Genomic DNA, 26302 nt, shown 5'->3' with positions numbered 1-26302 from the left:
TTTCTACTCTCTTATTCATATCTTCCTCATATTCTAAAGAGAGAGTTTGTATTATACCCGGTATTAAAGCAGAAAAAGTCCCCAAAATTTTAATATGAAAAGGGGAGAGGGGATATGAGCAAAGAAGAAGAATGAAATATGTAATTATTAGGGCCCATTCCCACTGAAGGAATAACCTGCGTCCTGACTTGGGTCTGCCCTGTTATTTTAATCAATTCCAAAAGGCCCCGCCTTCCCACTATGAAAATGGGGCCTCTTTGGAACCGATTCTTTGGGAGGGTGCGCTTGTCGTTCCCATTGGAGCTGGGGAAGACAAGCGGCCCTCCACCGGACCCTTTCTCTCCCTTTCTCTCTTCTTTCCCTCCTCTCCTCTCCTCTCCTCTCCCCTCCTCCCTTCCTTCCTTCCTTCCTTATGTCGTTTCTTCCCCATCCCTCCCTCCTCCTCCTTCTTCTCCCATCCTACCTTCTTCTTCATCCTACTTCCCTCCGCCGGGCACCCACCGCTTCCCCAGGGCTGGCGAAGCTGCCACCCCTGCTGCTGCACTGCCACCGCTTGCCCCATGCTGGCTGGCGTGACAGCAGCACCGGTGGCCCCGCCAGTCCCGGCGAAGCAGTGGGTGCCTGGCTGAAGTGCCGGCGGCCTCGCCAGCCCCGGCAAAGCGGTGGGTGCCCAGCTGAAGCGCCGGCGGCCTCACCAGCCCTGGGGAAGCAGCGGCTGCCCAGCAGAGAAAAGTAGGAAAAAGAAGAAGGTAGAATGGGAAGAGGAGGGAGGGATGGGGAAGAAACGAAGGAAGAAAGGAAGGAAGGAGAGGAGAGAGAAAGGGAGAGAAGCGCCGGGGAAAGAAGAAAGGGAGCAGGGAAAAGGAGAAGAATCAGTTCCAATCTGAAGTTCCCAGATGTTGGACGCGGGTTGGAATCGATTCTTACCAAAAGGAGCACAAAGTAACTGCTATCAAAATACCCCGGCTTTTTTGCATTTAACCCATTTTTTCCCCACTGGAATCGATCAGATGAGGATCTGAATCGATTTTCAGTGGGAATGAGGGCCTTTTAACTCTATTTTGGATTTGAGGCTAGTGGGAATGGGCCCTTAGACTCTTTTAATCTGGTATTATACAGTACCATATGTATACAGAAATACGCACTTTTCACTGTAAACAGAGGCATAGGAAAGGGGCACTTATGTCAGGGGTTAAAGTCAGCACACTGGGAATTGCTTAGATGTGTGTGTGTCTGACCATGAGCATCCAGCACTGGTAGGACAAGGCTGATCAAGCACAGCTGGTGCTCATAGCCTCAAGGACACTCTGGTGCCTGTGTGCACCTATGCCTGGATGATGAAACATCTAGCTGGATTGCACAGGGGGACACTTTAGAATGTAACACAGGAAGTCACTGGGTTTGGGAGACCGCATGGTCTGAAGGCTATATAAACTCAGGAGTTTCCAGTGATTGCTTTGTGGGTTGTAGTAGGAGAGTTGGTATTCGTTTGTGATCTGTATTATAGCACTGTAAATAAAGCACTTCGGGAGACTTGGCTTGTCTGGTCATTTATCAGCTGAAGCCTGGCATCGGTTGCTGAGAATCCCCGGAGGTTCCTGTATTTCTTCAGTTCCTGGAAGACATCCAGTTGCTGTTATCTCAACTGAGGACTGAGAACCACGTTTCTGAATTTGCCAGTTTACTCTGCCGTATGCCAGCATTGGCTACAGGGCTCAGATGAGTTGCTGACAACATATTCCTATCTCATATTCCTGTCACAGCATAGACCTATTATGTTAACAATTTTATCTTCTCTAATAAATAATCTGGACTATCTAATGTAATGAATTTTTGCAAAGATGTATTTCAGTGATGTCTAAAATACTTAGATCTAGCAAATCTTCTAGAGCTCTCTAAAATATATATTACATGCAGTTTGCCATCAAAAACTGAATGTTTCCATTTAATATACAGAGATGTGAATTATTTCTGTCAGTGGCAAAAAATAAACATTGCTCTGCACAAACAGGGACAAAATGTTTAGCACACAACACAGAGGAAAAGAAATTGGGGACCCAGTGCTACTGAACAGGATGTATTGGGCCATGGTAGCTTATGGTGGGAAGGAGGTTTTACCCATCATTGTGTGCTGGAGATCCACTTTTATAAGTTGCCTCTTCCTAAATCTGGGGACACCCCCATAGCTCACAGAGGTACTTTCTGGATATGCACCTGGCTGCTAGGTGAATGAAATAACCGTTACATGGTGAGTGCTACCTTGGCATCCCTGTAGTATAGGGGCCTACCTTTCCATCCAGGTCACAGCACCTTCTAAACAAAACATGAATCGGGACCCTTTCTGTGCTGAACAAAATGTAAAAACAATCTCCCATCATCTTGGAAAATCCTATAGACAGAGTCCAAAGTTTATGGTCAAGTTACAGTTCAGAAGCTCTAGATTAAAGATTAGTTGTATTTCCTTACCAGATTTCACCCAAATCCAGGTTCTGCACAAAAATCATGGGAGAGAGTATTTGTCCTTTACCTTCACATCTGCATAAGACAACCTTGTTTGCCCATTCCTTGAGAAACCATGCTAATACGTTTTTCAATTTATACTACAGTAGGATGGGGAAAGGAGAACATGTTCCAAATCTCAAGAAAGAATCATTGAATCTGTTTTTCTTACTTAAACTATATAAAATTTCAGATTAAATTAAGATGATGGTAAACTCCCAGGATTATTCTGTGATTCACCAAAGTGCACAAATATGTACTGCTGGTGGCTGCCATATATGTACAAGACTTACAGGCATATATGAAGGCTGAAACCAGCACACATAATCTTGTTGCTGTGTTTCCCTGAACCAGTGGTTGCCTTATGAATAGACACTTCATAAATAATAGCCTTCTGCTAAGGGAATACATTTGCATTTTTTTAAAAAAAAAAAACCTTGTGTGCTCTATGCATTTGTTCTACTGTACAAGGAGACCATAAGTATCTATTTCACTTGGCTTGAAGTTCCAATTAATAATAATAATAATAATAATAATAGGTTTTCCTGTTGGCTTTTTCTATACCTTTTTCATTTATTCAGCTCCACAACTTCACAGGATGAGAGCTATGCCAGTTACTATTTTGCATTTAAAATACATATTTTCATTGTAGAGCCCCTAAAAATTAAAATCAGCATGTCCAAAGACTGAAATGAATTCCTTTGTAAATCACTCAACCAATGAGGGTGGAGCAAATGGAGCAATCTATGATATCTATTACAAAGAATGAAAAACTGGCCTGTAAATTAGGATTTTGTTGACTCGCAACTGGGTATATAAAACTCATGTCATTCTGTTGGACCTGCTTTTATCCTAAACATAATTAGTCATATTTGTTTAAATTGATTTTGACTAGATCACCCAGATATCCCCTGTACCTTAAACAATTCCTGCTGACATTACTTTTTGCTAGTTATGTTCCATTAACTGACTCTGTATTTAGACTTCCAACCTGTTTATTTTTATATGTTGCTCAGCTTTCATTTGCACATGCTCCATAAAACTCCATAAAGTTGTTTATAGTCTGGTTAAGATTATATAACTATCAAATTCTGTTCCAAAACAAGGAAGGTTCCCTGTCATCAGCAAGGCAATAACGTACAAATGAACTGGCAATTAGAAAAAAATTTCTATGGGCAACTCAAATCTGTGCTAGAATGAATAAAAAATCTGTAGTTGTTTTGAAAAATCCCCACTAGCTGCCCTTTAACAACCAATGGATGTGATTAGGATTTCCACGAAAAAGGACACAGTGCTGTTAACAAGCCTGCATGCTGGTGTTTCAGGAAGCTCTTACAATGCAGACCTAGTCAAAGCAGAATTTATCATGTATAATAGATAAAAGTAATAGAACGGCCTGCTGAGCTTTCTTGCTGTACACTAATGTTCTATGCTGTGCTAAAAGATTCTCCCCAACTATGAGAGAAGTATGAAAAAGAAGCAGAGAATTATTATCTTCTAGTGACAGCCCACCAAGTCCCCAGGGATCACAAGTCAGACACATGATGACACCTCCTCCTTTATAAGGCTGCCATGAACATCTAAATAACACTGTCAGCATAGTGGAGGGATCTGTCCATCAGGCAGCTTCATCTACAGTTCCTGATTGGTGCTCACTCTGCCATAGAAAAACGCCTTTCATAATCTGTTAGCAATGTTTTCTGGGCCGATGCTTTTTACCATAATATAGTTGGAATTCTAGGACTTAACTGAGAAGAAGCTGACCTTGAGTAAACAGGCTCAAGATTCCTTCTTACCTTCCTTCAAATAAAGAAGAAGAATAAAGTCTTGAGGTGTTAGAACTGCAACTTTTGTTCTTGAAACATTAACAACAGATGCCTGGTTGCAGTGATCTAACTGTGTAGAGGAAGGGACTCTCATGTGTGTTGTGTTGTGTGTTAACTGCCCTTGAGTTGACCCTGATTCACGGTGACCCTGTGGATAAGACATCTTCAAGACCCTATCCTCCACTGCTCTGCTTAGGTCTTGACGATTCAGGCCCATGACTCCTCTAATTGAGTCTAACCACCTGGCATGTGGTCTTCCTCTCTTTCTACTCCCTCCACCTTCTGTGGCATTATTGTCTTTTCTAATAAGTCATGCATTCTCATGATGTGGCCAAAGTAAGACAGCCTCAATTTAATCATCTTGGCTTCCAAGGAAAGTTCAGGCTTGATCTATTCAAGAACCCATTGGTTTGTCTTTTTGGCTGTTCATGGTATCCTCAGCATTCTTCTCCAGTACTACATCTCAAATGAGTTGATTTTATTTTTATATGCTTTCTTTACTGTATACATGGCAATGAAAAATAGAATGGATTCGGCAAATCTATTTATAGTGATTAGCTGTATATCCTTACTCTTTAGGATCTTCTCTAGTTCTTTCATTACTGCCCTTCCCATTTCTAGTCTTCTTCTTATTTCTTGACTACAGTCTCCATTCTGATCAATGACTGATCCCAGGTATGAGAAATCTTTAACTATTTCAATTTCCTCACCATCTAAGTTGAATTTATGTAGATTCTCCATGGTCATTATTTTTGTTTTCTTTATGTTCAGCAGCAAGCCTGTCTTTGCAACTTCTTCCTTGGCCTTCCTTAGTAATTGTTCCAAGTCCATTAAGTTTTCCACAAGGTGTCATCCACATATCTTAGACTGTTGATGTTCCTTGCTCTTATCTACACTCCTCCTTCTTCTAAGTCTAAACCTGCTTTTCGTATGATATATTCTGCATACAAGTTGAATAAGTAGGGTGATTAAATGCAGCCTTTCCTGACCCCTTTGCCAAATGGGAAATATTCTGTTTCTCCACATTCTGTTCTGACAGTGATCTCTTGTCCTAAGTGCAGATTTCCTATCAGGACTAACAAATCAGGACTAACAAGCAGCACTGCCATGTCTTTAAGAGACATTCCATAGCTTTTTGTGATCAATACAGTCAAAGGTGTTGCTGTAGTCTAATAAAGCACATGCTGATTTACTGTTGGAATTCTTTGGTGCAATCCATTAACCATTGTATGTTTCCAATGTAGTCCCTAGTGCCTTTCCTGAACCCCACTTGCGTTCTACCTGTAGTCCCACATAAAGCCCCTCTGGATACTCACCTCACACACACACACCACAACACAGATAGACATAGTGCACCTCACAGGCCCTGGACTCCCATTTTGTGGCTCCTGGGATCCTCACCAATCCCTCAAAGACCTTCAAACCCCCTTCCCCCAAAAAAGTTTTTTAGAATGTTCTCTGTCTGATTTTCAGGCAATGTGTGCCCCAAAATCATTCAGAAAACTTGCCACATTCATGAAAATCTGGATAAATATCACCATCACCACTCCCTACCCCAACACACAAGCAGTCCAGAACCCTGTCCTACACCAAACACCTCTGTTTTGTTCTGCAATCCCTCTTAAAATGACAACAGGAAGCTGCGCAAATGAAGTTATTGGTAGTGAAGGCAAGAGACATTTTTATTCTTATTATATAAGGAATATTCTGGTGTATTTCATTTAGTTTGTTGGGAAGAACTAGAAGAGTATAAATGTAATAATTTAAAAGAGAACTATTATAAACTGTTCTTCAGATGGTACATATGACGACAACTAGGCTTGCCAAAATAGGTAAGCATGGTAACACAAACTGTTGGAAGTGTAACCAAAAAGGACGCTCTTTGTATCATCTTTGGTGGCAATGTAGTAAAGCAAAAAAATAAATAAATTGGAAATTGATACAAAAAAAATTACACTCATACTTAAAAAAATATTCCATTGAATCCTGAATTATTTTTATTAAATATAACTGATGTAATACCTGATAATTTGGTTCAGGATGAGGTGAGTGTTTTGTTGTACATGCTTACAGCTGCCCAACTGTTATACTTGGTGATGGAGAAGAGTGCTAAGGATTCCATGGACAGCCAAAAAGACAAACAAATGGTCCTGGAGCAGATCAAGCCAGAAATTTACTTAGAGGCCAAGATGGCAAAACTCAGGTTTTCGTACTTTGGACACGTCATGAGAAGGCATGAATCACTGGGAAAAAACAGAAATGCCAGGAAAGATAGAGGGAAGTAGAAAGAGAAGAAGGCTGCATGCAAAATGGATGGACTCTATTAAAGAGATCATGAGTATGAGTTTGCAGGAGTTGAACAGAGCAGTGGAGGACTGAGGGTCTTGAAGACGTCTCATCATCAGGGTCACCATGGGTTGAGATTGACTCAAGGGCTGTTAAAAACAACAACAAACTAAAAACTGTAAACCTACAGTAGATTTTTTAAAAGAAATCCTTGACTGCTGGTCAGTGAGAATTTTGATCCAAACATCTATAGAGTCAGCATTTTGCTAACATTCCCATGTTCATATTTCAGATTATTTCTATTACATACAACATTAATTTCCCTGCTGCAGTGTGCAGCTTGGTTGTAGCATAAATGATAAGCTTGGTATGAATGATATATCCTCCTTTGGCCTCTAATTAAAACAAGGAAATGTTCAAAGCCTTTGATAAAAATTAACTCACTTACCAACTATTGCTAGATTGTGTTCTGAACCGCATGCAATCTGGGGGGAAAAACAAGAGAGAGGGAATATAATAATGAAGAGATTAGATATGCAATCATGCTTGTTACTATCAATATCATTCATAATGATGTGTTAGAAATAGATGCGGTGTTTGAAATGTACATCTATGCCTAGTCCAAAATAAAAACACCACTGAAAGAACATCTGTATCATTGTCTTAGATTCAGGTTTTGACTCCCATTGATGGAAGTGCACTTCAGTTTATGTGAGGCTTTTGAGTCCACAGAAGAATTCTGTTGGAAGAATAGGAAAAGAAGAGATTTTTGGCAATTTTCCTGTTTGATCTTGCAACCATTTACTCCCAAGATGGTTGGGACAACTCTGGAACAGCACCAAAGTGACAAGGTGGACTGCAGAAGGGAAAGGAAGCTAGCAAAAATTGCTCCTACACCCCATTTCTTTCAGCAGAAGGGGAATTCTGCTCAGGATACTCCTGCATGCAAGAGCAAGAGAACCAACCTAATTTATTCCAACCTGACAAAATTTTGAGAAGAGCAACCAGATACTATCATTTCATATACATAGTGTATATTCTTCAGAGTCCTAGCAAGTGAGTTTCAACCACCACCATTTAAAAAAAAGAGCACTGTAGCTTTTGAATAACTTTTGAATAACATTGAAACATCTCTATTAAGATATGAAGACTTTGTCAATCTACACCCCATTACATATCATATGTACCGCATGTGACTGAATATCTCTTTCATTTTTACTTACAATTATGTGAGGATCACATCTGAAGCACTATGACACTTACTTTTCCAAATTTGCCTCCCTACCAATGGAGGCAAAAAGAAAGAAAATTCTCCATTAGAGTTTTTCCCCACTTCCCTCTCACACACCATCATGATGCTTGAATAAATATAAGATAAAAATAGGACATGTGGAGAAAGTTTTAGGATGCTTCTACACTGTAGAAATAATGCAGTCTGACACCACTTTAATTGGTCTAGTTCCATCCTATGGGATCCTTGTTGTTTTACAAGGTCTTTGGCCTTCTCTGCCAAAGAGTGCTGGTGTCTCACAAAACTACAAACCCCAGGATTCTGTGGAGCCATGGCAGTTAAAGTGGTGTCAAACTGCATTATTTCTACTGCACAGATGCTTCCTACCTATCTATGCAGTTGCTTTAATCCAGTTCAGAAGTCATGCACTTACTTTTAAATAAAGAAGAGGAAACCCAGCTAACACCACATATTTATGTAGTATAAAATTTAATTCACGCTTGATTTGTGGCTGGAAGAAAAGAATGAGGGTGGGAATGAAGCATATAGAAGAATCATTCTGGATGAAACAGGATGTCCTCATGATGGTATGTGAGCATTAATCCAAACCCTAAGATTCATATCTATAAAACTGCTTAATTTTTAGTAATTTTATCATTAATATATAATATGGGGAAGATGCCAAGAAATACTGAATTGTTGGCTGGTCAAAGAAGTTAACCAAGCTCCAAAGAAATAAATAATAATAATAATAATAATAATAATAATATCTTTATTTATATTTCCCGCCTCTCCCCATGGATCAAGGCAGGAGCACAACAGATAAAATCAGCATTACAGTAATTACATTTTTATATACTCACAGGTTCCTACAATGTATCAATTACTCAATCAATTATAAAAACAGAAATAGAAAATGTCATTACAATCTATGTGCATATCATCCACAGGGGGTAAGTATTTTCAGGGTTCAGTCATAGCAAATCAGGTGGATAAGCCCGCCAAAAGAGATCCATGTTAAGTGCCTTCTTAAAAGCATCTAGAGTGTTAATAAGACGGATCTCTTCTGGTAGGCCATTCTAGAGTCTGGGGGCAACAGCAGTAAATGCTTTGCCAAAAGTTGAACTTAATCTAACCTTTGGGTATTCCAATAATTTCTTTTCAGATATTCTGAGAGTGCAGGGCGGATTGTGTAGGGAGAGGCGTTCCCTCAAGTAACTCGGGCCCGAGCCATTTAGGGCTTTAAAGATGATAACCAACACTTTATATTACAGGATTTCTTTTATATTTTATCCCTTTCTTTTTTACCTGTTTTTCACACCTTCCCATGACGAACTGTGAAAAACATGTGCGCAAGCATTCAAACCTCCAGAAGTTCAACAATCTATTTTACAAACTTCCTGTCCAAATGCCATACAGATTTCAAATTCATGTGGAAGCCACCCTTGCAGCATGAATTAGGTATGCACCTATGTACTACACATCAGCATGTTGCTTGGCTAAAGAAATGGTGAACGCTGGCAAATCATACTCATAAATCTGTCCAGACAACCCACAGACACACACACACAGCAGCAGCCTACCTTTATTACTGACATGAAAACCTAAGCTAATCAGAAAAAAAGGCAATCAGTCTGCAACCCATGATTATAAAGAAAGGACTCTTTAACTAGCTCAAGTGCCACAATCAGGGGTATTGATAAGCAATAACTGCCCCAGACAATCAAGCAATAAGTGCTGCAATCAAGACTATTGATAATTATAAATATCGAACTAGGTGGTGAAACCTATGTATTTAATGCAATGCTGGCAAATGAGACAAAAGAACCCTGTGCTCTACACAAAAGCGGAAAAGGAAAAGGAGGCATCTAGCCAGCGTGGCATAGTGCTTTGAGTACTGGACTATGACTCTGAAGACCAAGGTTCAATTCCCCACTTGGCCATAAAACTCAGTGGGGACTTTTTCACATGGAGAAAATTGGAAAGTTAAAGTAGGGGGTAATGCAAGGTCATCCAAGGTATTAGATACAATTTCGCAGCTGCTTTCCACATGATGCTGCACGCAATCAGAACAGAATCCAGGGAGAATGTGAGGTGAATCAAGAAATAAGCAAATTCGCAAAACTATCATATTTGCATGTCCATTTTGCTTGCGAATTCACTCTCTTTGCTTAATGCCAGCCATCTAAAAATGCAAGCCTCCAGATACCTTCATTTCCCAGGGTGCTTTGCTGTGCAAAAGAGGGAGAATGTTCTCTTCTTAAAGGGATACACACACAGACTCCCCTCTTCAGCCTCGCCCGGCTGCTTTTCCTCCTCTTTGCAGCCTCTAATCAGCTGTTGGGAGAAGGCAGAGGGAGGACGTTTTGGCATTCCTCCTGAAAAAATGGAGGGAGAAATGGAGGACATGCCCTGGAAAAGGAGGGCATTGGGGAGTATAAGCCCTCTGTAGAATCAGGCAGACTTATGGACCCAGCCCCCTCTTTTCTCTCTCATATGTGTGTGTGTGGTTTTATAGAGTTTGCAAAGGGAAGCCTCATTCTGACTCCCTCTGACACAGCTTCTGGGCAAACAGGATTCCCCCCCCCCCCCGCATTTCCCCTTCCTCCCTGGGGCATGTGGGGGGGCACTTTTGGAAATGATAGTTTGGAGCATGTGCAGAAAAGGTATTTCTAAGCAAGCAATAGGGCTTTGTCCTCAACCATTTGATAGCCAAATTCGAATCTGACCCTAAGTAATGTGCCTTTAACCCCTTGTTGTGTTCTTCTGTGTGATAACCATGAGCACATAGGTTTTCTTTTCTGGGACACCACCACTTTAACCCTTTTTGGGATGGAAGCACATAGATCCGCGTGTGAAAAAGCCCGGGGTGACCTTGGTCAGGTCACAGGCTTTCAGTCTGGGGAGGGCTGGGGAGGCAATGGCAAACATCATCTGAACAAATCTTGCCAAGAAAACCTCATAATAAGTTCACCTGAGGATAACCACAAATTGGAAATGATGTGAAGGCACACAACAAGAAAGACCAGGTAGAGAAAATACACTTGAAATTTTTATATATATATGGTGTTTCAGAGACCATGGGTATACATGAGACACCATTTTACATGACAGAACTAGGGTCCTTCTTAATCCAGACCTAAATCGATGGAACTACCAGGTTTAAGAACTGAAGCTGTGGAACCTTCCCTGAACCACTCAGAGACCATGTCTATACTATACATGAGCTTTTAAGAGAAGAGTGTGTATCCCCAAACCAACCAACCAATCCCCTCATTGCCTCACTCATCAGCATGCCATAAGGTGCAAAAGATATTCTCCCTTCACAGCCTAAAGGATTGCAAAAAGAAGAGATGTGGTCTTGGACCAACTTCCTCTATGGGGAAGACATCCTTTAATTTCCTGGACAATGTTTGCTTTTTTCCAAAACATAACAGAGAAAAGTAGGAAGTAAGAACAAAAAAGATTGAGCAAGAGCTATAGGAGAAACAGAAGGAGGGAAGGAGGAAGAACAGACTGTATGGAGGCTGACTAAAGGGCAAATGGAGCAAGCAAGGGAAGCTTGAGATGTGGGAATTTTATCTCAAATGGTTTCAAGAACTGAGCTAAATCCATCACCACCATCATTATGATAGGTGAAAAGGAGAGGGAAGAAAATGGTTATTTACTACACAGTCTCACTAACATATGCACAGAAGCTCACACTCTAGTTGTGGCATTTATAACATTTCAACAAACACTTAAAGGGCAGCTATGTTGGCCACTGCACTGGGCTTCATTACAACAGAGAACTTCCATCGTAGACAAGAATCTGGCTGGGATGATCCCTCTTTCTTGCCTTTCATACTCCCATAGAGTATCTTTAGAAGCATATTGGTGTTTGCATATAGGGTAGTCAACAAGAGTTCAATTTTTTTTAAGTAGGTGGTGGAAAAGACAGGTGGAAGGGGCAGCTTGAAAGCACCCCGTCCGAAGACGGCTGGGGCCCACAGCAAACACACATCATGCCCCAATCCACCTTGAAGCCGGCTGAAAAAGGAGAAGCAAAAAGCCACTCCTTTTTTGCCAGCAAAGGGCAGCTTTTCTCATCCCACTGCAGCCCCATGGCAGCGTCAAGCCACTCTGGCGGTGTGTGGTGTATAAATGTTGCACTGCCAGAGCACCTTGAAGCCGCCCATGTCTAGGCAGCCACCCCATGTCCAGGCAGCTTCAGGGCGGCGTGGAAGCATGTGGAGTATAAATGCCACGCTCCCAAGCCACCCAGATGGTGGCTTTAAAGGGGGCTCCTGCTAATGGGAAAATGAGAGCTTGTATAGATAATAAAGGTCTACACCCCTTCTCTGTTGGGAAATGTGTGCTACACCTCCACATCATCTTATTTATGCAAATTCCCCAAGAAGTAGGTCCAACACAAGTACAGCACATGTACTAACACTAACAGTGTTAGCTATTTTTGGTATCGGGACAGATTTGTATTGGGTCTTTTATTTATTTATTTATTTATTTATTTATTTATTTATTTATTTATTTATTTTAATTTTGTGTAGATTCCAAGTCTTGAACACCCAAAAATGAGCACAGCAAAAAAAAAAAAAAAAAAAAAAGCAAAAACAGATAGTGGAAGACCATTCCAAGAGGTCTGGACAGAGTCATTTGAAGTGATTGAATGCAATGGGAAAGTGTTAGGTATTCTGTGTAATGAAAGTGTTGTGTGTCACACATCAAGTGTCAGACGGCACCTTGACATCAATCATAAAAGTGTTGTCAAACTTGGTAAAACTGAAATAAAAGAGTTTCTGGATGCAAGCTCCAGGAAAAGAGATTCCACCTCAACATTAGGAGGAACTTCCTGACAGTAAGGGCTGTTTGACAGTGGAACACACTCCCTCGGAGTGTAATGGAGTCTCCTTCCTTAGAGGTCTTTAAACAGAGGCTAGATGGTCATCTGTTGGGCATGCTTTGATTTAGATTTCCTGCATGGCAGGGGGTTGGACTGGATGGCCCTTGAGGTCTCTTCCAACTCTACGAGTCTATGATTCTATGATTCTAAGGGAAATTAAAGAAATATTCTCAGTATCTTAGTTTTTGCAACTATCTTTCTAGAACAAATCAACTGACAGTTGCCAGTTTTCACATTTCACTCTGCATAGCAAAACATGGTAAGCCCCTCTCTGATGGGGATATTATCAAAACAGCTATATTGTCTGGGAGTAATTCCCTTTTTTCATGATTTTCCAAACAAGGATAAAATTATTTAACATATCTTTAAGATGTCACTTAGCAGAAATGCTGTTAAAGATTGAGCCCAGCGCATGGCAAGTGATGTTAGTCTGCAGTTCACCAATGACTTACAAAAGGCAACCTGTTACTCCATGTGCTTGGATAAAAGCAAAGGTATAAATAATCATGCAAGGCTAGCAGTAATTTTGTGTTATGCTGTTGGTCACATCATGAGAGAAGAGCTGGTGAAACTGGTCTCTTTGCCTCAAAGAACACAAGGGATAGGTATCTACAATGCTGTAGTTGAGGTTTTTTTGTTACAAGACATAAGACCAGAAAAAGTGGTTTCAATTACTGGTGATGGGGCACCTTCTATGGTGGGGGAAACATCTGGTTTCATACAGTTCTTTGTCAAAGAAACAAAAAATCAAGTAATTCAGTTCCATTGTATTATACATGAAGAAGCTCTTTGTGCAGGGAAAGTGGCAAAAGATTTAACAATGTCCTCAAAAATGTCACAAAAATGGTGAATTACATCAGAGCTCGTGCTCTGAATTTGACAGTTTCAAGCACTTCTTGAGGAGGTTTAGGCACAGTATAATTGTTTACTTAGGTGCAATAATGCCTGGTGGTTCAGCAGAGGACAAGTCCTGGTGAGATTGGAGCCTGCTTGGATTAAATTAGGCTGTTTATGAATGAAAAAGGGCAGGAATATCGACAGCTCACTGAAATAGCCTAACTTACCAACTTCATGTTTTTTTACAGATTTTACACTACACTTCAGTGTACTGAACAAACAACTACAAGGTGTAGGGAAAACTGCAGAAATGATGTTCTGTGATGTCAAAACATTTGAGAAAAAACTGCAGGTTTTTGAAAGAGATCTTGAAAGTGGGCAGCTGAAATATTTTCCAATTCTAAAAATGCATTTAGAAAATTCTACAACATTTGCAGACAATCCTACAACTCACCAAGAAACACACTCCCTCGGAGTGTAATGGAGTCTCCCTCCTTGGAGGTCTTTAAGCAGAGGCTGGATGGCCATCTGTCGAGGATGCTTTGACTGAGAGTTCCAGCATGGCAGGGGGGTTGGACTGGATGGCCCTTGTGGTTTCTTCCAACTCTATGATTCTATGATTCTGCAAGGAATTTTCTCGCATTGTAGCAGCTGCAAAGGTGCATTTTATAACAGATTTTTACAGTTTTGTAAGATGGCGACAACCCTGTGTTTTCTTACTTCTCCAGATAAAGCCAAATTTGAAGAACTTGATCTTTCCTGCTTATACTGGTTAGATTTAGAAAATCTGGAAATAGAGCTATTGGAATTTCAAGAAAGCTCTATCTGGAAAAATAAATTCTATGACTTGCGTGAAACACTTGAGAAGATAAAAGGGATGACAAAGGGTAGAATAATTAGTTCTGAACATGAAATCCTTAAATATGGAATTCTCTGCCAAATAATTTTAAATTAATGAAAGCACTTGGGATTGCTTTCCTTACTTTGTTTAGATCATCTTATACTTGTGAGCAGCTGTTTTCAGCTTTGAATTATATCAAATCTGAAACCAGAAACAGACTAACAGCTGACCTAAGTGCTGCATGTGTTGCTCTCAAACTTACAAAGCACAAGCCAAGGTTAGACCTTGCATACAACAACCATGCATACAACAACAAAAATCACATTAATTGTTCAAAAGCATACCAAATGCAAACATTTATATTTCAATAAAAAGTTGTTAGTATCATTGAAAGCTCTGTTATTGTGTTTTTCTTTTAAGACAAAAGATGTTAATATATGAGTTGCTTTTTTCTAAGTGAAAACCTCAGTATTCAGGTTAAATTGCTGTGTTGGCACTTTGCGATAAATAAGTTGGTTCTGGGTTGCAGTTTGGGCACTCGGTCTCTAAAAGATTCACCATCACTTGTCTACATCAACATTTTATAAAATGTGTTCCATTTTGTGGGAACAGAAGGGCCAGTAAAGAGCCAATTGTTATAAAGAAGCAAAATAGATGGCACTGCTATGGCAAACATCAGGCATTCAGTAGAGAAGGATATATTATTAGAACAACTTGGATGCACAGTGTATTTGTGTACCCTACATCTAGGGCCCTTCAACAGTAAACAATTTTAACACTATGGTTCCATTTGCAGTTCAGGAAGGAGTAATCAGAATTCTTACCTAGAAACTTCTGGTATCTCATCAAATTAAGAACAGGATTCCACAGGATGGAGCCATAGCAACTAAATTAGAATCATAGTGCTATGTACTATGAAAGGGTCCATGGAGACCTGTCTTCATAATCTATCCTGGTTTTTCTAAATCAACCTTTGCCAAAGAACAGTCTTCCAAACGTAAAGCTATAATTCTTACCAACTCATCCAGCATGGCCCTCAGGTTATACACACATAAAGGCATTTCTTCATAGTTTAATATACAAAATCACAACTTTGGACTGCAAAGAAAGCAGGGTTATCCATTGCCCTCTCCTTTACTACAGTGCCTTTTAATCATTGGTCCTCCAGATGCTTTGGACTTCAACTTCTAAAAGTCCTAGCCAACAAGGACAATGGCCAGGAATTCTTGGAGCTGAAGTTTCAAACATGTGAAGAACCAAGGTTTAAGAACCACTGCTCTAGAATGTACTTTTAAAAATACACACACATTCTGATGAGTAAGTGAATGTCCTAGTACATGATTATGCCACAGAAAATGTAATGCAAGGCTATGGCACAAATTAAAAAAAGAGAGAGAAAAAGATTATCTAAAAGCTACTTAGACTAGAATATTTTATCAAATTTGAGATTTACCTTTAGTCACAGGGATATTAAAATCCCTACCATCAATTCGTTGTTTTGTTTTGTTTTTAAACATAACCAGACAAGTCTGGAAATGAGTATAATTTTATTCACTCTGGGTTTAGAAGTCAAAAGGGAATGATGAGTAGTAACAGAAACTGCAAATCAGTAAAGATCAATGCTTATATAACACTGCATAATCATTCTTTTCTCCTGCTGTTTCTTCATGCACTTGATTACTGTCTTGTACCACTGATTTGTGCTGTTTGACATATCCCAGCTATATTCTGGCATGCAAAAATTCAGGAGATGTAGAAAAAGAAGCAAGTCTTTAATCAGACAAACTCTCAGCTTCAAAGAACCTAAAATTTGAAATGTTCAGGATCACATCTGTCTTGATAAGGAGACAGCACCTTGCAAATACCCACCAACATCTATGATGAGGAACAGACCAAATGCAGTTTATTATAAACATGCTTTTATTGATGAAGCCGTAAAGCTGATGCTATAACTTCTTTTGCTGTATCATTCTCAAAGGTGCTACAAGATCCTTTTGCATACTGATATTCCAGACAAACATGGCTATGTCTCTGAATGCAAGAAAATACTTCCCTCCTCGTTGAAAATGATAAACTGGACAGGATGATTCAAGACAATGCAACATTTAGAGAAGTTGTACATAGGCATATGAAAGATAATACTATTTACTAAGTATCAGTAGAAACAAAGAGCCAATGCAGTGTAATGGTTTGAATGTTGCCCAAGGTCTAGGATTTTAGGAGACCAGGTTTCAAATCCCTATTCAGCCATGAAAACCAACTGAATAACCTTGGGCAACTCACCCTCTCTCAGCCTAAGAGAAAGGCAATGCAAACCTCCTCTGAAGAGATCTTGCCAAGAAAATCCTAGGATTGGGTCACCATAATTCAGTACTGTATTCACTTCAAGGCATGTTAAAAAAAGCAACAAGAAACAACAACTGTAAAACATGTAACTTCTGTTCTTTCATAAAGAGCCAGCTTGGCATACTTGGTCTGAACATTGGACTAGACCTCTGAAAGACTAGCATTCAAATCCCCACTGATCCATGGAAACCCATTAGGTGACCTTTGGCAAATTATGCCCTCTCAGGCTAAGAAGAAGGCAATGACAAATATTCTCTGATTAAATGTTGCTCAAAAAAAACCAACCTATGATGGAGTCAACTTGAAAGCATGTAACACGTATCTTCCAACTGTCCTGATTTGCCAGGGACAATCAAAATCAATCCTCTGTCATCCCAATTTTTCACCTGCTTTTAAAGTGTCAGTTTCTCTCTCCCTCTCCCACTTTCACCTTTATCATCATCTTACTTCAGTTGCTGCACCTTGAGTTCAAAGTGCAAAAGTAGTGGGGAAATGAGGGGGCAGATCTTGCCCTTCCTAGTGGGCTCAGGCAAAAAGCAACCTGCTGCAGCCTCTCCTAGCTTGTGGGTTCTTCTTCAATAATTCATGCCATCTTGACCACCCTCTGATGCTGCTTGACCACACATGCCCCAGTTTTCATTTGCAAAATGTTCGTGAGTATCATAACACCAAGAAGAATGTTTCATAGCTTAGAAACTTCTTAGTATCACCCATCCCACATCCCAGTGCTCTTTTCCTCTCACCTAATGAGGTATTCTTCTTTTTCCCTTACCCACACACAAACCTTTGTACTCTTTTTCTTCTACAGACAGTGATTCTCTTTCTCCACGCTCAAACAGGTGCTCTTTCTCTTGCCCACCCAGGTGATGTTACTCTTTTCCCATCCCAATGTTCTCTCTTTCTCTGTGTTCTTTCCCACATTTCTTCTTTTTCACTGTTTTTTATTCTTTCCACCAATGTACTTATTCATCTATTCCCACTGCTCACCCACCTACTTTACCAAACACCAAAAACATTCTATAGTCTTTTTAAAAAAAATTATGACTCCAGGGGCCCGGAAAAGGCAGCAGTCATGTCCACCATGCCAATTCTTATCATGCCTTTGACTCATAGGCAACTCCCTAGAAGTCTAGAAATCTGAATATGCCAAGCCTGGATGCAGCTAGCTCTTAAATGGTTAAGGAAGTGTGCCAACTATTGACTGGAAACATACAGAAGATTGCAAAGAGATTTAAATTAACTACAAATAATTAATTTTTCAAAAGTGAACCTCAGTTGCATGCTCATATGGTCCCCTCAGTACATATGCCAAATTTCAGATGTCTAGATTTCCTGTCCTGCAGGTATGGAGTAGACAATCACACATATGGTCTCTCTTTAATTGGCACAGATGCTGAGAAATATAGCAATGAGAAACAATTTTTTTAAAAACTGTTTAAAATTGATCCAAATTTACTGTTCAGTTCTTTATTCATAATGCCCAGTAAAAACATTTCTGGCAACATTACAAAATCTACCTTTAAAATGTTCTGAGTTAACATATCAATCTTAGGATCAGAAACTTTTAATCTTCTTGCAAATACACCACATATGAAAAAGCAGCTCTCCTTATCTTGACATCCCCAGCACTGATTTGAAATATCCTGGGCCATTTTCAGCAGCTTATTTGGGTCTAGATACTATCTGGTGTAGTGGTTTTGAGTGTTGGACTACAACTCTGAACAAGTCATATCCTTTCTGCTTCAGAAGGCAATGGCAAACCTGCTCAGAACAAATCTTGTCCCCCCAACCCCCCCCCGCAAAAAAACAAATCATGATATATTTATCTTAGGGTTGTCATAAATCAGAAATGACTTGAAGGCACACAACACACACACACACACACCATCATCATCATCATCATCATCACATATAGGTTTGGAGTTTTTTAATTACTGCACAAAGTAAATTTTATATGTTTGGACCACATCCCCACTGCATACATCCATACGGACATTATGTATGCCCAAAGTTTTGGTCCAACCTTATCATGTACTCTTTTACAGGATCATCTTTTGTCTCTAGTTTCAGAAGCCATGCATACACTTTTTAAACTGTATGGCCATCTTTATATAAATCTAAATAAAACTCATTTTCCCTAATCTCTACAGTTGCATTTCTCTTGTCTTAATAAAATGTGTCCTTAAATTGCATACAGGCAAAACAATTAAGATCTTTGCCTTCCTTAAGAATCACTTCTTGATTTAACCTTTTGTATCTTGTTCAAAATAGGAAAGATCATTGTAGCACAACCATTTCCAAATTTAATCCACCCTTTCCTTTTAAAAAGGTTCTCTGTAGTTAAGAAGACTCATACAACGATTTTTAAATTCAGCATGTGCTTTATCTTTATCATACCAAAATTAACCATGCCAACCAATTCTTATATTATGGTTTCAAGTTTCAAGAGTCTCACATCTATAAGTATTATCTATTCCTACAATACAAAACTTCATAATATAATTTAACATTAGGGACTCCCAAGCTGCCCCTTTCAAGTTGTTTCTTCAGTCATGAACACAGGCTGTGACTAGCCATGAACAAGCTAGCAAGGGTGTTTCATTAATTCTTCAGAGAAGCAAGAATAATCATGAACTACTTGCTAGAGAAATCTCTGGGAGGTGGGGATCTTCCAAAATTGCAGGGCAAATCTATTGGGTTGGCTGCCTCCTAGGTGACTGTGAAACAAAACCTGGAGAAATTATCTGGGGTTGTCAAATTTGTGCGTCAGGGAAGGAGTGTGTGTGTGTGTGTGTGTGTGTGTGTGTGTGTGTGTGTGTTTAAAGCAGAATGGTATAGCATTCACAAATCAGCAGTTTCTAAAAGAAACCTATAACCAGGTCTGCCACTCTCATTGACACTCAGACTTCAGCTTCTGTGACAGAAACTGTGAAGAAATCCCCCTGCATCATTCCACAGTGCAAAGCAGATGGTGACCACAGGATGCACTGAGTCTATGCAATACAAAGTCCTGCCAAAAGATACACATAATTTTGCATGCCATTTATCTTCCTGCATTTATTGGAAATGGGGTTCCTTCACATAAACAAGGCTGGAAACAAAAAATATTATGTTGAAGAAACCTCAAGATTTCTTTTTATCTTAACATTCACTGTGACTGAGAGAATTCAAAGTAACAGGAATAAAAATTCTCCATTGATTTATTGAATAAATAGCCTTTCCCCCAAAAGGAGAACTAAAGAGGTTTACAATATAAATAAAAACAAAATATAGCTAAAACAATAGATAATACAAATGTTTTTAAAACTCTGTTAAACACAAGAAGTCACTTAAAATACTAAAATTTAAAAGTTTGAAACATTCAAACCACAGCGTAAGTGCCTGAACCAGTTAAAAGCCAAAGCCTGCTTCCCAGTGGACCTCTATGCAGGTCCTCAGCCTTGCCTCTCACCAGTAGCATCACTGGAGGGGAGGGTTGCTGGGAATGTGGGCCACACCAGGTGACACCCCAGGATGAGGTTTGACACCAGCTTGTCTCCCTGCAGGAACTGCATGGGCCCGTGCTGGCACTCCCCTGGGCTGCGCTAGTTCTCCCCAGGCCCGGGCAGGCTCTTACTGGGCCACGCTGGCACTCTCCTGGGCTGCAGCCCTCACTATCATCCTTCCAGCCCTCGCTAACAGACTTCCAGAAACCCCACCAGAAGTCTGGGGCCAGAAGTCCCGCCCACCCCAAAAGCCACACCCCCACACCAGGTATCAACCATTGCAGGGACACCACTGCGTCTCACTACTTATTGCCTGCCTATCTCATTTTGCCATCCCAATGCAAATGCAAGAATTGTTTATGGTTAGATTTATCCTCACTTTCTTGTCTACACCTCACTTTACTGTCAGCAGCTCCTGACATGCATCACTGTTGTTGGATATTGGTCTGTGTTTCAATTTTCATACCACCTCCGATTCCTTTGCCTTCTCATTTGATACAAGAATCGATACTGGCCTGTTTAATGCCTGACATTTATCTTGGCTCCAAGTCTTCTAGTTGTTCACCCTGGATTCTAGTCACCTCAGTTAGTCATCACGTCCATCTGGCCTCTATTAGGACCACCATCCTAGAGGGCCAAATACACATATAGCTTTTTGTGTTGCTTTAAAGCACTGAATTCTTCTCCCTGTGAAGGCACGCTGTTCATTTCTCTTAATTCCCCCCCCCCCCCCCCGGTATCTGAAAGGATACCTTTCACTCTATCAGTTCAATTTATATGTAGAACATATTATACAAAGGGCAGGCTTGGACGCAGAAGAAGGAGACGTGAAAATAGGAGAAAGGAATATCAACACTCTAAGATATGAAGACAACACAATTTTACTAGCAGAAAACATCGCAGACAACTACTACGGAAGATCAAGGAAGAAAGGTCAAATTTACTGCTGTACTTAAAGAAAACAAAAATAATGACCATGGAAGATCTACACATCTCAACCTAGATAATTAGGAAGTAGAAACAGTAAAAGAGTTACCATTCCTTGGATCAAACATTAACCAGAACAGAGACTATAGTCAGAAAATCAGAAGAAGACTAGGAATGCAGAAAGCAGCTATGAAAGAACGAGAAAAGATCCTACAGAGTACAGATATACAACTAAGCATGAAAGTTAGAATCGTATAAACCACTGTATTCCCTATTACTATGTACAGATACGAGAGCTGGACTGTGAAGAAAGCAGATAGGAAGAATATCAATTTATTTGAGATGTGGTGGTGGAGAAGAATGCTGGGGATACCATAGACAACCAAAAAGACAAACAAATGGGTCCCAGAACAGATCAAGACTGAAATCTCCTTGGAAACCAAAATGACTAAACTGAGTCTTTCACTCTGGCTACATCATGAAAAGGCACGACTCATTGGAAATGAGGAAAGCTAGGAACACTAGGAAATGCTAGGACATTGGAAAGCTAGGAAAGGTGGTGTAGAAAGAGAGGAAGACTGCATGCTAGATGGATGGAATCTATTAAGGAGATCACAAGCATGAATTTACAGGACCTGAGCAGAGCAATGGGAGTCTTGGCAATGTCTCACCCACAGGGTCACCATGAGTCAAGATCAAGTCGAATGCTGTTAACATCAACAATAAACCTGGGGGTTGTTCCCACTACGGTTTAAACTGGATCCCAATCCAGTTTAAACCACGATGGTTCCCACTTAATTGGAATCCCTGAAGCAATTCGGAAAGGGGGGCCCATGGTTTTTACCCATTTTTACCCATTTAACCCAAGTCAAAAAGACAATTTGGAAATAAATCGATTCAGCCCAAATGGGAACCAAGCGGAATCAAATCGGATTCAAATCTGCCTTGGTTCCCACTGGCAGTGGCTTTCCCAGCCATACCACCATGCTCCGTCCTCAGTCCTCTGTCCTCACAGCCTGCCTCTCTCCTTCCGCCCCGGCTTCTCCTCCGCCCTGTATGGCCAGGAAGGACGGAGGGAGACATGATGGAGAAGCCACGGCTGTTGCTTCCTGCACCAATTCTTGAAACCGGCGCAAACATAGTGGGAACCACGCTGTTTATTGAGCCAGTTTCAGAAATCGGTGCAGGAAGCAAATCAAGAGGTAAGTGGTAATGAGGCCCTGAAGTCTTTAATAGAAGTGTCCTTACCCCCTACATCAGGTTAGGGGGTCATAATTCACTCTCGCCAGAAAAGACACCCACAATATAGATGCCTAGGCTCCTCTGCTTCCCACAGTAGAAACCAGTCCAGTGAGTCCTCTATTCAATTGGGCAATCTCTGTAAAATTTATAGATCCCCATGTCTTGGTGCCAGTTGTGTTAAACCATGGGGGCTTGTGTCACTTGTGCTGTATTAGCATTAGATATCCAATCCTCCCCTCCCCCCCCCCCCCCACAAGAGATACTGGATATAGGAAAAGTTCTGGATCCCAAAACTATTTAGTCATTTGATACAACAAAAACTGATTTTCCAGAAGTTATTCCCTTGACACTCAAGGGCAACTCTCTAGCTTGTAAGTACAATAGCAAATCACTGAGCTGATGAAACTTGCCATTCTAGCGATGCATGCTTTTCAGTGTGTGTGAGATCCTAATAAGGAATTGTGCATCTCTGCAGTATACAATAAAGCGATAAAAGCACTGCTACAGCCTGTTTTTAGTTATGCATGACAGAAAAATGCTAATGAGATTACAGACGCACATACCAGATTTGAAAGTGTTTATACTTCATGTGTTGGAGCTCTGTGGGAGGTGATGTACATGCACAGGAAAGCCACATCCAAAGGACTCCTTCAAACTCTTCTCTTCTCAGTATAATCCCCAGTATAGAAGATAAAGGGAATATGAAAACAGTTCTCTCTCTGCTCTAAGCTGAACAAAAGTATTTTAGTTAAAACTTTATTTTTTCATTATACTTCATCTCTCACATTATGTCCCTTTCATATTCCGGAAGACAGAACCCTAAAATCAACAAGCAGAAATACATGGCAGATATTAAAAAAAATACCTCTCTCTTTACATGCACATTGATCCCTGGGGGGGGGGGGGGGACCAAGAGACTTTAAAACATGACTCTTTTAACTGTAATATATTTAATTCTTTTTAAAGGGGAAGGGGACATTGTAATCTTATGTATTATATTGTATGTGGACGTTTTAGTGTGAGCCGCTTTGATTGTCTTGCTACAGACAGAATAAAAGTTTTATTTTATTATTATTTATTATTATCAAACTAACAAAAAATTAGAAGAAATGAAAACTGATAGTTATTTGTACATGGTCCAAGTGTAGTCAGTCTAAACCAGGGGTAGGCAACCTTTTTGAGCCGGGGGCCGGGTTGCTGGCCCTCAGACAACTGGGGGGCTGAAGCCAAAAAATAAATGATTAAATAATTTTTTTAAAAAATTAAGTAAATAAATAAACCGGGACAAATGTAAGACAAAATTTTCAAATGGAGGACACTTTTTTTAAAAATGGAGGACACGGGAAAAAATTTGCTGGTTTTTAAAAAAATGTTAATATAAATGCATGTTTCTGAGGCTTCTATAGACAACTGCCCCCCTTGCCCACTGCTTGCCCCCCCCTTGCCCACCTCCTCCTGATAGGCCAAAGGCCCCACACCCTCACGCGAGAGGCCAAAGGCTCCGGCAGCAGGACCGGGCTGGGGCCGGTTCCAAGGCCTTGCCGGGCCGCATCCGGCCCGTGGGCCGTAGGTTGCCTACCTCTGGTCTAAACTAAATTAAGTTCTCACAGCCATTCGGTGTTTCTAGCCTGATGCAGAAAACATCAGTGGCTACAGACCATGCTGGCCAGGGAATTCTGGCAGTTGTCATCCAAAAAATTATTTTTTAAATAATTCTATATGATGCATGCCTTTGTTTTCTTTTATTTTTTTATTAACAAAGACAATTGAATATGAATAGAGAAATCAAACCCACAAGACAAAACAACCAAATATAAAACAAAAATTAAAATTTGACTTCCTGCTTCCCTCTATCTGCTTTCTAAATTAATATATAATTTCTCCTCTCTAATCTTCATGTACATTTCATTTTTAACTTCTAATTATAATAACAGGAACTATTGACTTTTCTTTCATAATCACAATTCTGAATAAAAAATAAAATGAACTAATATATCTTATATTTTGAATTGTGCACAACTGGTATCTCATCTTTTCCTATTAATATACTCTATAAATGGATTCCACATTTTCTTAAATATTTCCACTGAATTATTTCTCACCAAATCCTACACTTTATCTAAAGAGGCTAATTCCATAACCTTTTCTATCCAGACTAAGGCCCTGTATAGATGGGCAAGATCATTGCCGCACCAAACTGCACGGGTGTGGCAGCGATCCACTCGAAAAGGGAGCTGCAAAACGCAGCTCCTTTCTCGACTGCTGCCAAGGCACCATTAGTGCGCGGGAACGGCACAGTGACGTCTCTTGTGCACCGTGCCCTTTGGTGCGCATGCTGTCTGAATGCACGTGTGCCAAAATGGCACCCGGAGAACACAGATTTTGCAGACACTCTGCTCTTCCGAGCCCTAATTTCAGCCCCACGCTGCCGCAAAGTGGCAATCTGTACCAGGCCTATGTATGTTGGCATTTCATTGGTTTTCCACTTTCTTGCAAATATCAATCTTGCAAATGTAATTAAATAACAAATTTCCATGCTCTTTCTCTTCCTTATCATCTGCTACAGAGAGCTGATGAGAGAGTTGTTCCGGAAGAGTGGAGCAAATGACGTGTGTGTGTGTGTGTGAAATGATTAAAATTCATTTCCTATCCCCACTATGAACACAGGTTGTGTGTGTATGTGTTCACATACATGTACATGTGCCTTCAGTCACCTGTCAACCTATGATGACCCCATGAATTTCATAGGGTTATCTTAAGCAAGAAATACTCAGAGATAATTTGCTGTTTCCTTCCTCTTAAATTTAGCCTACCACACGTAGTACTACTTGGTGGTCTCCTATTCAAGTTCTAACCAGGTCTGACCCTGCTTAGCTTCCAAGGTCAGTTGGGATCTGGGATCTGTTTGGGCTGTTTGACAGATAATAGTGAGTCATTATGTGTCAAGCAGCCCTGATTATGTTAATTGGAGCATGGATCATGGCCACTGACACTTATGAAATCTCGATGGGAAAATGGAAGAAAAGCAATGCAAGTTAAAGATGAGGCTTTTCAAAATACACATACAAAATGTATTAATAGCAAGCGTAATTTTGATTTTTCTGTAGTCCTCCATATAAAATGTAATAGGACAGCTGCCTATATAAAAATATGGATTTTAATCTCTACACAGTTGAAGATTCCATGTAAGAAAATATCTGAAATCAGCATTTCTATATTATTTTACGACAGTGATATTGAAATAAGGAAGTTACAGGCCTCCCAACCCCTTCACCCCCAGTAGTATAAAGGTCATGATGTAAACAATTCAAGGAGGGTTAGAAGAAATGTGTATACTTGCAATAATGGATAAATGATGGAAATTATTAATACATCTCTTTAGAGTATAGCATTTATTTTTAAATATGAAGAATGAAATGTTGTGTACACTGTGTTCATTGTCACCAAAACAAGTGTCATCCTTTGACAATTGTGCAAGCTCTTCTTTTACTTTCGATAGTTTTCTGTTTCCCATCTCCATAGATTCTAACGTTTTGAACAATAAAGATGCAGTCACAGGTGGATTTATTTACCCTGACTGCTGTCTCTATTCTATTAGACTTGAAAAGACAATAACCAGAATACCTCACTTCTCCTATCCATGATACCAAGCAGCTGTCCAAACTATGCCTGTTCAGTATGAAGTAGACTGAACTATTATACTATAACAGGCACCAAGCAACTTCCTAGGGGTTCTACAAATATCAAGTGGGGCAATAATGCCTCAATAGCTAATTGCACAATGTTTGATTTTTTAATTTTATTTTATTTTATGGTATACAGACTCCACAGTTGAATAATGTAAAATACAACTGCTACTGAAAGTACATTTTTTGTGCTTTT

At 40.1% G+C, this 26302-nt stretch overlaps 1 protein-coding gene across 4 annotated transcripts in view; it reads right to left on the bottom strand.

Moving 5' to 3' along the window:
• Positions 1 to 26302, bottom strand: part of SERGEF (secretion regulating guanine nucleotide exchange factor) — a 153639-nt gene that overhangs the window by 47071 nt on the left and 80266 nt on the right. For 3 of the 4 annotated variants that reach the window (XM_089521042.1, XM_089521043.1, XM_089521044.1), the window contains one exon: positions 7060 to 7096. The exons of the other annotated variant lie outside the window; for it this stretch is intronic. In XM_089521042.1, coding sequence (XP_089377168.1) covers positions 7060 to 7096 — 37 coding nt within the window. The remainder of the gene's footprint in view (positions 1 to 7059; positions 7097 to 26302) is intronic. 4 annotated transcript variants of the gene reach the window in all.

Source organism: Sceloporus occidentalis, unplaced genomic scaffold (assembly GCF_023333645.1).
Source record: "Sceloporus occidentalis isolate IW3139 unplaced genomic scaffold, rSceOcc1.0.p SCAF_4, whole genome shotgun sequence".
NCBI lineage: Eukaryota > Metazoa > Chordata > Lepidosauria > Squamata > Phrynosomatidae > Sceloporus > Sceloporus occidentalis.
The sequence above is the reverse complement of the archived record's forward strand: the minus strand, read 5'-3'. Positions and strand labels throughout refer to the sequence as shown.